Genomic DNA, 14,420 nt, shown 5'->3' with positions numbered 1-14,420 from the left:
TATCAGTTTTTATTTCAGTTGTAATTTCCTTTAGGTTGATTTTTAAGAATGGTTTGTGTTTAAATTCGGTTGTGTTGAATTTAATTACCTTAATTAAAACTGGTTTAACTTTTATTAAACTTATTTTAATTAATAAATCCTTCTTAAATTAGTTGCTTTCATTTAATTAACTTCCTAATCAATTTAATTGTTTTTAATCAAATTGATTTAATTTTAATCACACTGGATTAATCATTTAGTAAAATGTGTATTTTACTTTAATCATTAGTTTATTTATTTAAACTGTTTTAGTTTAATTATTTTTTCAAATTGGTTTAAATCTTGTTAAACCTTGATTTTAGTGCGTCACTTGTATTTAAATGAGTTACCTTAGTTTTAATAAGGTTACCCTTTTAATGGCTTAACTTCCGTTTAGTTATGGGCCTTGTGTGTGCGTGCGCGTGCGTGCGTTTCTGAGAGATGACAAAATCAAATCGAGCACATTTAACCACACGATTTCAACAAAGTGACGGTAAAGACAGCTGTATCGATGCACAGTTGTCAAGCAAAACGTGTCTAAAGACACGCTGTAACTTAGATGTGTTTAAAGTCTCACTGGGCACGATAGGTTAGCTTGATGCTAACCGCTTAGTAGCAGGCTGCTGCTGCTAGGCTGAGGCTCTCGTTAGCCTGTTATTCGCGAGCTCGCCACGAGGGGCAGTCGCGTCTCAAAAAGGGACAGGAAGGCCTGTCTTTGTGTATGAGCGATGGCTTGACACACTTGCTTCCGGTTTCCGGAGCGTTACCCACGTGTTCCAACCACAATGAGCTAACATGAGCTAATACAACGATAGCTTGTCCGTTTTAAGGAACGGAAGATTCAGACGACTTACTCTTTGTTTGCGTCGGTAGATACCAGAGTTTCAGAGCTCTTCGGGGTAGCAAAGTCCTAGTTTGCACTGTCTGCGTATCTTTTCCTTTTATACGGGGTTTTCCCGGTTCTGGCAACTTACTGTTTACCTCTGACGTCACAGTCACTGACGGCGCAGTGATTAATTTTAACTTTTTCTTTTGGCGCGGCGGCCTTTCATAACATTAGCGCTTTAAACACAGAGACACGGCGGTCTTATTTATTCAGTTTCTAAGCATTAGCGCGGCGGCTTTGCTTAGAATACAACATTGGTCGGGGCGCAGCGGCTTCCGAACCAATCTGGCAACACGAGTGTTCAGTTTTTTAGACCGGCTTTTGATTCCAATGATTATTCATTAACGCTGTGTTTATGGCTTCAGCTGGTCCCATCTGGGGTGCCAGAAATTATGTAGGAAGATGAGATGAGTTATTATTAATGGGTTATATAACTGAGAATATTAATTATGATTATTAATATTACTTCAAATTTGCGGGGTGCCACTCCTTTTAACAGGAGAAATATGTCTAAGTTTTTAGACTAAACTCATCAGTGTGAAACCAGGGAAAAGTGAATTCTACCAGACATCTACACCATAGTCACAGCTTTAATGAATCAGAGGAATCAAATATTATGTTTAACCTTTTATTCAAAAGTCAACAATTAACACAGTCAAAATATCAATTGAAATGGGATAATTAAATCATGATAAAATGCATTTCTAGGCTAATAAAAGTGAGGATTATATGTAATAAAGTGAAATCACTAATCTAGGAGGATGCTAGTCTACTAAATATTGAATAAAAATGCAGGATACATATTCAATAATAAAATCATAAAATCAAAGAATAAAATAAAGAGAGCTCATAACAAAGAGAGGAGGACGGACAAGGGGGAGACGAACAAACATGAATGAGATGTACTGTGTGTGTAGCATATTGTTAATGCGTGTAAGTTTGTAGTTATGGAAATATGTGTGTGATCTATTGTGGGGAAAGTTGCTGATGAGAGTTCATTCTTGTACCTTGAAGATGTCAGGGTTGGACCTGGAGGTGCTGTTTGAGCAATGCAGCAGGACGTGCCACCGTTGGTTCTGTTTCGGTTCAACAGAGTGTAGCCCCTTCAGCCGATCCGGGCGGTTAGGCCTTCGCAGCTGGCTTAGAGAATGGCTCTTGGCTAACCCCAACGGGTCGCGGGCCGGGCTTCCTTTCGGCTGTTACGCACGTCACTAGATGCTGTATTCGTCCGAACCAAGCAGCTGTTGATTACAAAATCTAACTGTTTCAACTAAAAATAAAAATGAAATGAAAGACTGGAAACATGAGGGAAGACGGGTGAGCATGAACGCCCGCGTCCAAAACTGTTGTTTCTGGTCGCGCGTCTTTTTTTAAAGGGCGTTTGGTGACGCCTTTTGGAGGAGGCGTCTTCGTTGATTATTCTGTGATCATGTCGGTGATTGGTCAATGTCTCTGCTTTCAGCTTGTGGGTGTGTCTTGGGTGTGTGTGAGTGTGAGACAGAGACAGACGACAAGGGATGATTCTAAACATAAAAGAATGCCTAATAATTAATTCCACATATTTCAAAACATCTTTTCAACATCATATCCTGAAATATCATGTATTACGAAAGAGTTTGATACCAAACACGACTAGGAAATAGCCTCGAATCACTTTAGGAACTAATTAATGCATTTTACCTGTAATTACTCATAACATAAATGTCAAAAATCATGTTATGCCTCCTCTTAACTATACGGTCGCAGTAAATACCTCAAACTAACTTTTGTGAGGTTTTTCTGGTAATTTTAAGCACTTTTAAATGATAAACACTTTAAAATAGCATTCTGTTGGTTATTGTCTTGCATGAAACGAGTGTGATTGAACAGCAATATTTGTAATTCCAATTTCTGGAGAAATCATTCCACAACAATGTTTTCATTTGTAATTTTTCAGTCAAACACATGTTCGTTGTTCTCATTTCTAACTTTTCAAACATAATACAATTTCTTTGTTCTCCTTTCTTCACTAGGAGACCTCTCAGTGAAGGTCTGGTAAGCGTCTTCCTGTGATATCTCACCACAGGGGGTCAAAGGGCATTGGGACCGTTCTTTGAACTTATAGCATCCCACAGTATCTGTTTTAAAAAGGGGGAGAAGAGGGATGTTCTTCTTTGATCATAAATGTCGCAGGGAGGTAATATAAGGGAAAACTGTCCTTGGATTCTCTGGTCCTTTTGTTTGGCCGGAAGGGGAGTCGTAAAAGACGGGTTCATACTGAGTACTTCACATAGCTGGTTCAGTCTTAGCGGCTCCGGTAAGAAGTTCAAAGACCACATAGTGGGGTTAGTCCTGCATCTCAGAGTTACGGGGGCAGTTGTGTGTAAACAGTTCGATGATAACACAAAGACAGGCTCCTTGGTTCATTCCTGCTAGCAAAGGGGGAAGATTTATGCTTGAGGTGCTTTTGTTCCCTACAGCTACATTCATGAACTCTATAACAGTGCCATGCTAAATGTGCGTCGTGGGTAACAACATTATGGGTAGAAACCACAACCTAAACCAAAGAAAGTGGATGGACGTTGATCAGAATTGACACAAATATGAACCCATGGATTATGTTCAATGTGCTATCAAACAGAAATAATAAAAAATTAAAAAAAATCACAAAAAATATTACTACTATTACTCAGCAACAGTTGAATGTTGAAATTTAATTATTACTTTACTTTTTTTAAAACATACTTATGTACAAGTAAAATGACTGGTTTATGAATTTACTCAGTAAGTACCCATAAAACAACTCAATTACAGTAATGTGAATATTTGTAATTTATTTACTTTCACCTCTGGTTTTCTGTATCATGTTTATCTTTTTCATGTAAAAATAACAATGTGAATTGAGTGGTTAATAAGACTAACTTATTAATAGATGTCTTGTATTTTGTGGTATTGATATATCTATCTATAAAAGCAAGGAATCTCTGTGTCTGTGGCTCAAATATCTCTGCCATTCAGGGACAGACAGAGCTGAGACTTTCAACATGGCTGCTGCTTGGTTCAAGGGTGTGCAATGTTGGAATTGTTTGGATGCCCCACCTCCTGAGTCAACGAACTCAGTGATGTCATCAGACCTAGCATAGTCCTGAACAAAGAAGGAAAATAGCAGCCCTTAACAGTTGGAAACTTTAAGTCTGTGACAACCAGATTTCCCTTTCAGTCTGGTCACATTATCGTGACTATTTCTGTTGTTAATCCTGCACATGAAACAAGTGAAGGTGTTCCTTCCCTCTGGGAGCTGGGAACTCGCTCCTTTCTAGCTCAGCTGACTACTTTGTTTGACATCATCGTGTCCCCTCTGTCTCTGTGGACATCTGTTTGGAAGCAGCGTCCCAAAGAGCTTTGAGCTGTAGCCGAGCTCCGCTCTGCAGAATTTACTTCCACGTCGATCAACACGGGGCTCCGTGCACTCCAAAACCTGCCTTGGTGAATCACCTTAGCAGCAAGCCATGGCAACTTTCTCTTGCAACTTCTGTAACCGTGGTTGCAACCAGCACGGAAACTGCTAACAACTATTGTTTGTGTGAAATAAGATATTCAATTTCAACAATTCTCACAAAATGTTCTGACAGGGATTTGCAGAAGCCAATTGCATACTTGTCTATTTTTCTGGAAGCATCTTTATTTCACAAAAACAACCAAAGATGAAAAGAAAGTAGAGCTATCCTCAGGTTTCAAAATATACAGGCAGGGTTATTTTCTTCTGTGTGCATTTTTTAAATATCTAAGCATCTATCTAGCAGCTTTAGGGGAAAGTTCACTTTTTTATTATGCTCTATACTCATTATTCGATTGCCATCGGTTCTGACTTCACATAATAAAGAGCAATTGAAATTCATGCTAAACGTTTCATTTCACTTTTCAATGAATGAGAGATTTATTTTTATAATAAAACATTTTCCTATTCATCTGTGAACCACTCATTTTCTGCTGCGCATATATTGCACTGTAAAAGGCTGGAGTTTGAATCCATCCAGGTTCTCTCAGCGCTCGGTTTTCTCCCAGTGCAAAAAATAAAAAATAAATACATATTCCTCAGTAAAATAAGAGAACGTCATCGATTGATTTCTGTGAGAACTCGTATCAGAATTACTGTGCTGTTTACATAACAAAACAAAGTAAAAAAAAAAAAATCTGTTTTATAATCCAAGCTACAATCTCCTGGATTCCTTGTCTGAAGGTGTTTACTTTTGCTGACTTCTCTTTTTTCTTCCTTCAATAATGACTCTTCCTATCACTGTGAAGCAGAATTCACCAAGTGAGGAAATATGAGCTGGGATTAAAGCAGAATGAACAATAGGCCACCTATAGGGAATTATACAGTGATAACTGCACTAGTTGTTATCAGATTTAAATCTTAAACCACATCCAGCTCTTATAGAATCATATTTTCCTATCAGAAACTTAAATTGCAGACAAAAGCACTTCTTCTAGGTACCTTCTTCTGGGTTTTCTTGGTTTGAAATAATGTAAAGTGATTGCTTAATATATTACATGGTAAATGGACTTGATTTATATAGCACTTTATAACCACCGAGGTCGTCCGAAAGAGCTTCACAATATCGGCTCATTCACCCATTCACACACCAATAGGGCAGAGTTGTCATGAAAAGCGCTAGTCGACCATTGACCATTGGGAACAACATACAGTAGGATTTAGTGTCTTGCCCAAGGACACTTTGACACATAGACAACCTCCTGATCAGAAGACGACCCCTCTACCACCTGAGCCACAGTTGCCTACTTAATCACAAACTAAGTATCTTTTTCCTTAATAATAATAATAATGGCTTGGATTTATACAGCGCTTTTTTCGAGGAGACTCAAAGCGCGTTACAGAAACCATTATTCACTCACACCAGTCACTCACACAGTCATACCGGTGGTGGTAAGCTACAATGTAGCCACAGCTGCCCTAGGGCAGACTGACAGAGGCGTGGCTGCCATTTCGTGCCTACGTCCCCTCTGACCACCACCAACATTCATGCACAATTCATACTCACTCATACAAGGCAATGTGGGTAAAGTGCCTTGCCCAAGGACACAACGACAATGACTCGATTAGAGCGGGTTTTGAACCCCCAACCCTTCGGTTACTGGACAACCCACTCTACCACTGATCCATGGTCGCCCCTTAAATGCTATTTAATGTGATTCCAAGTACACCACGTATAATATTGTATAACAATGCTTTGAGTCGTCAAAAACAGACAAATTGCTGCAAAGTTTTTCCGTGGTAATGTATTCCTCTTTGTCAGTTTTTGATCATATTCATTTCCAGATGCAGAACAGTCTGCAAATGGGAAAAGTCTGTTTACAACCAAGGGAATTGTTTGCAAATTACATCGAATCGGCAACATAAGAAATGTGACCTTCATGGCACTGGTGTTCTATCTAAACTGGCAAACTTATCAAGGACACTCATTACGTCAGAATCACACAACAACTCCATCATCTCACTGTCCTTAAGTACACTTTAGAGATTTGAGATATTTAATTTATTCAATACGTGGAAGGATAAAAACCACATATTCAGAGACTCAGAGATCCAATGATGTTTAAGGGAAAAACTGTAAGTCCCTCAATAGTTTCCAATCTATGGCTGCATGGGAATGTCTAAAATGACCTTTTTGAAGTTACCAGAGTTTTTGAAAATGATTTCCCACAGTCTCTTTCATGGTGAAGGTCTTTGAAGTCTTGATTGTTCTGGCAGAGACATTCAGGATGCTTTCGTAAATTATGACACCTGTGCTGATGGCCTTAGGAAATGTCAGGCTTCCAACTGGAATTCAACAGAATTCAATGTACCGTATGTGTGTCTCAGTGCACACAGGAGAGACACTAGATTTGGAAAACCAGTTTTATAATCAGGAATTAAACAAAGGTGTAGACAATGGACTGAGTTGTTTCTTTAGAAATGTTATAAATTAGACCGGCGTAACCTGGCATGATGGTGTTGGTGTTGGAGCTTTTGGTAACAACCAGGTGAAAATCCCATCTACGATGCTTGGGATCCATCCAACCATGCATCTAGTCAGGTTCACTATGTTTAGACTTTAACTTTTGTTGGATTTTTGTGGAGAATATGAAAATCCTTATAGTATAAGTAATCAGAAAAGCAATGTTTTCATTTGCCATCTTTGATTTTACAAAATGGCTGCCGTGAAAAACATTTTTGTCAATATTTTAGCTTCTAAATAACCTGGAGCTTTTATTTTGACAGCTAATCTACTATCATCTAAAAAAAACACTCTGTACGCATGAGGCAGTCTACCATCATATCACACTAACAAAGCCCATATCCAACATGCCAGAGACCGTCACGCACATACATTAACTACTGGCTCCCACAATGTCAAGAAACGTGGACAGAAAAGAGGAAGCAAGCAGTTAAACCAACATTTGGTTCTTCAACAACATTTACAAGGCTCCGTACAAGTCCATCAATGAAGAAAGATGTTTGTTTTTTCAGGAAAAAAATGGTAGTATAGTAGAAGCCGAGATATTAACGAAAACCCTTTTTATGGCTGTCCTTTATCTAAAACCCAAGATGGTATCAGGGGAAATGGAAACATTGTTTTTCTGATTGCTGATACAATAGATTTTCCAAAAATGTGTACTTGTGATACTCGCCACAAAAATCTGGCGAAATGACATAGAGTACCTGACTAATCCATCCATTCCAGCACTTCTTTGCACTTTTATGTATCTTTACAATATGTTTGAGACCAAACCCAATGCCCATCAGCCCTTTCCTTCTTATTGTTTTTCTGAAAACATCTGATTAGGTCAGCGTTTTTTCTTCAAACCAAAACCCCATGGCCAAGATCTACTTCTTCAAACTTCACATCTTGTTTGTCACATCGAGGCTTTTTTTTCTTAAAGGGGGTGCCTTTGAGGCCTCCCTGCTCCCACATACTGCACCTGCAGCTGATTGACTTGGTGTAGAGGAAAGCATAGAAGAAATGAGTGACAGAAAACACAATAACAACTCAATATGATCATAGAAGCATAAGTTCTTTGACTCTAATAGATCCTTTATAATCCTATTTTGTTCCGTAAACAAAACTTTTTCTTACTTTTACTTTCCCTTACAAGATTATCTTTAATACCAGTTTTAAAAAAGATTACTATGAGCAGTGACTTCTGTGCTTTGCTGCCTTCAGTGAAACGTAAATCAATGATGATATACAGAACTGGCCTTAATCGATGAATGACTCTTTAAAAAAACACTGACTGCAGCCATATAGTCCAGCAGCTAATTCTCCTCAATAAAGGTCATATATAACTTTCCAAATAATAAATATAACTAATAGTCCCATTGTGGTAGATGGCACGAATAAATCATGTCGCAATTCAGTCATTTTTGATCAGAAATGGTGTGACCTTGGTGTCCTTGTCCCTTCATCTAAATGTTAAATGTCATGTTGCTTTTAAATTTTCTCCTGTTTTTAATAGTTTCTACGGTTCCTTTCACTTGACAGTTTTTATTACTGCCTTTGGCGCTCTTATTGACCTTTCTTTTGACTAATGGGGGTTCGCTTTCCATTATTTATTCTTCTAATGAAGCACATTGAACAATGCAATCACTTGTCATGTTTAGCGCCCTGTAAAAAGTTTTTTTTTTCTTATTTTTCTGAAAAACCTCAAGCAGTTTTGTTTGTCCATATTTTTTTTTTAATTTGATTAACATTATAAAAACTATTAAGCATAGTAGAAATTCAAAATCCTTATGTATTTCTCATTAACATATTGCTGAGTAAAAACGCTCTTTGTTTAGGTTCAAACAAAACGCACCGTATATTTCACACTGTACACATACAGTACAATCAGTGTGAAGAACTTGCTGTCACAGGAGTGGCATTTTAGCAAATAATAATTTAAGTTGTGTGTTAACTATGCAGATAATGTCCCTTGCTTTTCTTTGACAATGCCAGAAGGGAATTTAATTGCTAATGAGACTTGCTTTTGCAGATAATAAAGAAGTCAGGATGGAAGCAATTTTACAGTTGCGTGCAGTTAATTAATTTGAAGCGGTGCTCGATGATGAGCGATGCAACTCACAATAAGGGGAACTGAGAGCGTTTGAATTCTTTTGAAGCCAAAGGCCACACACCACCTCTGTTGCTTGGGCGGTGTGTGTGCGCGTTAGTGGGAGGCTTTAAGATGAAATTATGGTCAAATAGTCAAAATAAATAGTAATTTTTTGTAAAAAATAAATAAACTCTAAATAAACCAGAAACTGCAATCCATTAAATGCTTTAAATACATTTATTTTGGTTACAATGGCTATATCAAACATAAATATCAATTTTGTTAATTTTTTTTTTTTTTTTTAATGAAATTTAAAAAAGATAAGGTTTCATTTATTCAGACAACTTTTTTCTGGAAATGTACTTGAATCTCCTGACATGTTTCGAACTGCCAACTGTCAGTCTTCCTCAGAGGCATCTACTGATCGCTTTTATGTATCCTTATGAGTTTTTTTCTGGGCGTGGCTAGCCTGGGAGAAATTGAATGTTTGCCTCAGTAAATTAAATTTGAATTACACAATGCAGGCCTACATCTAAACTAATCTCTCTCTCTCTTTTTTTTTTAAAGCAATAACCTGTAGTTATATCCTATGTATAAAACTGATCAAACTATTCGAATCAATTTGATGTTAGGTGTAGCTAAATTGAACTATCTGTTGTGCAGAATATGATCAAGTTTAACAGTTTTACTGCACCATACACAGCACTGAGCATATCCTAGTGTCTGTGCTAAATAGAGAATGCGGCGTATGTTGATTCTGCTGCCAGGGTGAAGTGTAGAGTGGCAGAGTCTCCTGAGGCACTGGCAGCCGACACCGCCCTTCCCAGGCAGAGTGCATCCCTATATCTGATGATCCATGAGCGTGTGAAGCAGCAGTGAAAGCAGCCGCACTGAGGGCAGCGATCATCTGATAAAACCAGATCCGCTTCGCATAAGACTTAAGATAAATTATGATGTAAATGATGCTGGAGGTGCACTGAGCAATCCTCCTGGTGAGAATATTATTGGGCAGTCTAAAAGGTACAGCACATGGAAATATCATTAAAAAAAAACATTTACAGCATGAAAGCTGACTGAATTTAGAGAAAATGTTTATCCTTTTGTGTAATTTTGGGAATGCTATGCTATGCAAACACTTCCCACATAGCAGAAAGGTATTGTTTCTATACTGAAAGTGCTCTACAGTTAATGTATGCTCTATATGCCAATCACGCCTCTTGATGAATTTGAATTTATTGATTATTTAAAAGGGACAATGCACATTAATAAACAGACATGCTGTAAATCAGCCAGATTTAGCCAAAAGAGGCTAGTTTTCATCTGGTGTCCCCTGGCCAGATTTTAGAAAGCAACCTAAAATGTAAAAGGTATTAAAATACACGACAAAAGAGAACAGGTATGAAAAATAACAATAATTACTGATAAAACAAAGCAAAATTGTGTTTTGAAAAATTAAAGTGTAAGCTAAACCCCTGGGAATGCGTGAAAACAACAGTATAATTTATTTAAGAGCTTTCCTTTAGAAAATGTTCCTCTGTCAGACCATGCAGGCCTGTAAATTTGATTAAAAAGTATACATTTTATTTCGAAAAATAAACTTTTACCCAAGCTAATTTCTTGCTCTTGAGCAAGCTATACCACCATAAAATAACATAACTGAGTAAAAGCACAACAGTTGGATGCAACACATTACTGAAAACTAATGTAATTTATTTCAGAGTGCAGCTTATAAAACATGAATATTTTTCTAAACTATTTTGTTTACTTTTTCTCAAAGCCTGTTATTTTTTCTTTAAGTGCTCCCGTATTACTATTTGGACTTTGACTAGGCACCAGAGGAAAGTGTCATAATAGTTCAATCAATTTGTTGACCACAGGAAGTCCCACTTGCTACACAATTGCACGAAGTCGTAACTTGATCTGACTGGAAGCTGCATGCAGTATAGCCTACATTAGCACCCCGCCCAAAGCCTTTCACATCACTCAGACTCGCTGTAGACTCCTCCATTTCGATAATGGAGTCCAGTTTTACCGTAAGCCAAGGAGTGTGTGCATGCATGTGTATGAGTGGTGGCATCTTCTTTAATCGTTTGGATGTATGATTTTATTACCAGAGGAATATGAGAGTGCATGCAAGCACATAAGCAAGGCCATCATCTAATATAGGGGGATAACATTTTTATTTTGAACAGTACAGTAGGACAGTGTCTCTCAAATGGGGTAAGTGTACCCCTAGGGGTACGCAATGGTACTACAGGGGGTAAATGAGAGAGAGAGAGTGTGGAAAATTAACAAATAAACGGTCAGTCTTGGTTTCACACCAGGTGTTGTATGAACAAAAATGTCATAAACTATAGAAATAAATCTATTCAGGTGGCACTAAGTCAGTGTTTTTCAGCCTTGGGGTCAGGACCCCATGTGGGGTCGCCTGGAATTTTTGAAAAATTAAAATAGTTTTCAAAATTTTGTAATTTTTATTTTATTTTATTATTCTTTTAATTTAAACAATCTTTAACAACTGTATTTCTTTGTGACTTTGTGAATCTAGTTCAACTAAAATCAAACATGATCGAAAACTAATTCAAGTTCTTGATATCAAAATGGGGTCATGATCCAAAAAAGGTTAGGAACCACTGCACTAAAAACTACAAAATTAGATTCTTTAAAATGTATGTTATTGCTCCTTCATTCCATCATTGTGCTCTATAATTGTTTTTAAATCATTTTCTCAGCAAAATGTTGTAGTCGGACAAAAGGGGGGTACTTGAGCCAAAACAGTTTGAGAACCACTGTAGTAGGAAATAGATATTCCACATCCACATGATGAAACAAAGAGGGTGACAAGTTAAAACAACTGAAAAAACTGCAACCTTTAAAAAAAAACATTTTTTGTCTAAATATTCCAATGTATTGCTGGGTATGACTCAACTACTTGACACGTATATGTGTCAAACTAGGAGAGGCTACTTCAGGCTTTTACTGGAAGCCTCAGGCAGAGACGAGTCGAGTACCAGAAGGCACTAAGGTCAATTCTTTTCCTTTCAGCAGCAATGGTAGGTGTCAACCCTAAGTGTTCTACACACATTCTTATTCGTAAAATGCATAGCTGTAAACATTCATGGCTATATGGGTTGTTGTGGTTGTTGCTTTTTTTTCCCCTCTGTGACACTGCACTTTTTATTGTTGAGTCTTGTTCTAAAATGTTCCGCTTATGAATTAAAAGATAGTTTGGAAATGTCTGCTCATGTTACAGGGGTTTGAATGCATCATCTGATTTGTGTGTCAGAGGCTTTCCTTGTGGATGAACCTAAATTTAGTAACATTGTAAAAAGTCCATTATTAAGGCACACTTAGTTGGTTTGACATCTGATCTGCAGGAAGAAGCTTTCCAGTGAAGGTAATCTGAGCATGTCCACCTGATTGGAGATACTGTGGAATACCCGAAGCATAGCGGACGGATTAAATATCCAATTTGGCCTGAAAATGTCTCAGCATTCCTGCAGGGGAAATGGAATTTTGTCAGTATTGAGGGGGTCGTTGGGGGCTATGAAGATGGTTTACTGCAGCCACATTGGATTGACAGACACGTAAATGGAATGCTAGATTCTCGTATCTGATTTTGAAAGTGTGTAAACAAAATGTCTGCGTTTGAGAAAATGTTTTTTAATAATTAATCACATTTTTTAGATTTTGTGACATTTTCAGGACGCCACCGATCTAAAATGAAAGCAGCAATACAACTTGCAATGTCACAAAAATATATGAGCACAAATGTGTATAACGAAATATATTTTACTCAGATAAAGCACATTTTATGCACTCCTAGACGTTTTCCACCATATTCATCCACTTTGTTCAAGTCTTCAAAGGTCACAACAAACCTAGGAAACATAGACTATTAATAAGGAATTGGTTTAATACAGATTTAGGCACAACTGCAAAAAAGAGTTTTTTGCTTTATGAGATAAAGCCAAAGGGTGGACAATGCTACCAAGATTATCATTAATTTCTTCTTCTTATTACTTCACACTATTTGACAGAACAATAGCTGTAAGCAGGTGGTCCCACTAGTATAGAGACAAAGAGTGCACATCAAAGAAATCTAGCTCCAACAAAACAGTTTGAAGTGATACGCAACCCATCACATGAATGCAATTATAGTGTAAGGTTTTTTTTCTACCTTCGCCCTGAATCTTTTATAGAACAGCTCAAGGATGGATGACAATAGTAGTTCTATTTCAATGTGGTTTATTCTAGTTATAGTCACAAGTAAAGTTTTTAGCAGGCCTGCTGTTCCTGAATAACCTGGCAAGAGCCAGTATGATGTGTAGCCCCTCCCTCTAACTCGAGTTCTCCACATCGATTTGGGTCTGTGTCTGGTGAATCCTTTGGAACCAAGGAGGGACATGAACAGAACGCTGGAAGCTGATTGGGCAAAGGCCCCGCTTTGCCATCTTTACCGTCCAAAAATGCACAAAGTGCCTCTCGCTGTTGCTCTTTCAAAAAGGAAATGCTAGATTCTTCTAAAACTGAGTTTATAGCAGCTTCCACACGTTCATCCTGCTGCGTTGTCATCTTTCTATTTTGATGCGGAGCTACGCTAATAGCGGTAGCCCAGCTAGTTCCTCTCCTCGCCAGTTTCGCTTCGGCGCTTTTGCCTTCGTCACACCCGGATAACCCGCCCTAAACCATAACACTGCACCATGATTGATTCGAATCGATTCGGTTCATTTTTCGAAAGGCAAATTTAATCTATCGATTTAATCTATCCTGAATCGATTTCATTGAAAAAAATTTTTTTACCCTAACCCCAGTAGTCTCGCACTGTAGTCTGGTGTTAGCAAAGTGGACTACTGCGCCTGCTCAGTGGTGCATTCATTTCAGTGCAAACATGGCAGACAAAGCGGGGTAAGCCACCACAACTTAAGTCAGAAGTTTGGAACCATCTTATTAATATCGAAGTAAAACTTGAAAGATCAATACTGAATTGATATTGAATCATGTTTAATCGATTCAAAACCTTTTTAATCGAAATTGAATCGATACCCAGGTCTGCACAGGAGAGGCTTGAGGTCATATGAAAACGGTGCACAACTTATGTGAGTATTCAAACCAGGCATATAGAGTACGTGTCAGGGCCTACAAAAGAGAAAATAGGTGGTCTAATGGTCTAAAGCTGAATAATAGAACTCTAATTCATACACTTGGAATATCCCTTTATTTTTGGGTATCGTCATTTTGGAGATTTCCGCCAATCAGGCTAAATGTTGTGGTGTTCTCACGTCAGGGCTATTCTGCAGCTTCCTAACAAGGCCAGTGGGCCATCCTCCTGAAACCACTAGTTAATTCAAAGTCTTGTTAATGTAATGGTTATGTGGATGGTTAGACATTAATATGCCTGTGATGTTGCAGAGCAAGCTACCTCTACCCCTGTTGTCTTAAT

At 37.9% G+C, this 14,420-nt stretch overlaps 1 protein-coding gene across 3 annotated transcripts in view; it reads right to left on the bottom strand.

Annotated features, from left to right (window-relative positions):
• Window positions 1-14,420, bottom strand: part of kctd16b (potassium channel tetramerization domain containing 16b) — a 105,887-nt gene that overhangs the window by 68,553 nt on the left and 22,914 nt on the right. The window contains exon 2 of one of the 3 annotated variants that reach the window (XM_028466495.1): window positions 3,976-4,028. The exons of the other annotated variants lie outside the window; for them this stretch is intronic. Coding sequence (XP_028322296.1) covers window positions 4,018-4,028 — 11 coding nt within the window. The 3' untranslated portion in view covers window positions 3,976-4,017. Of the gene's footprint in view, window positions 1-3,975; window positions 4,029-14,420 lie in introns of those variants that run through there. 3 annotated transcript variants of the gene reach the window in all.

This window comes from Gouania willdenowi, chromosome 14, assembly GCF_900634775.1.
Source record: "Gouania willdenowi chromosome 14, fGouWil2.1, whole genome shotgun sequence".
NCBI classification, from domain to species: domain Eukaryota; kingdom Metazoa; phylum Chordata; class Actinopteri; order Blenniiformes; family Gobiesocidae; genus Gouania; species Gouania willdenowi.
This window is presented reverse-complemented; position numbering and strand designations above follow the sequence as displayed.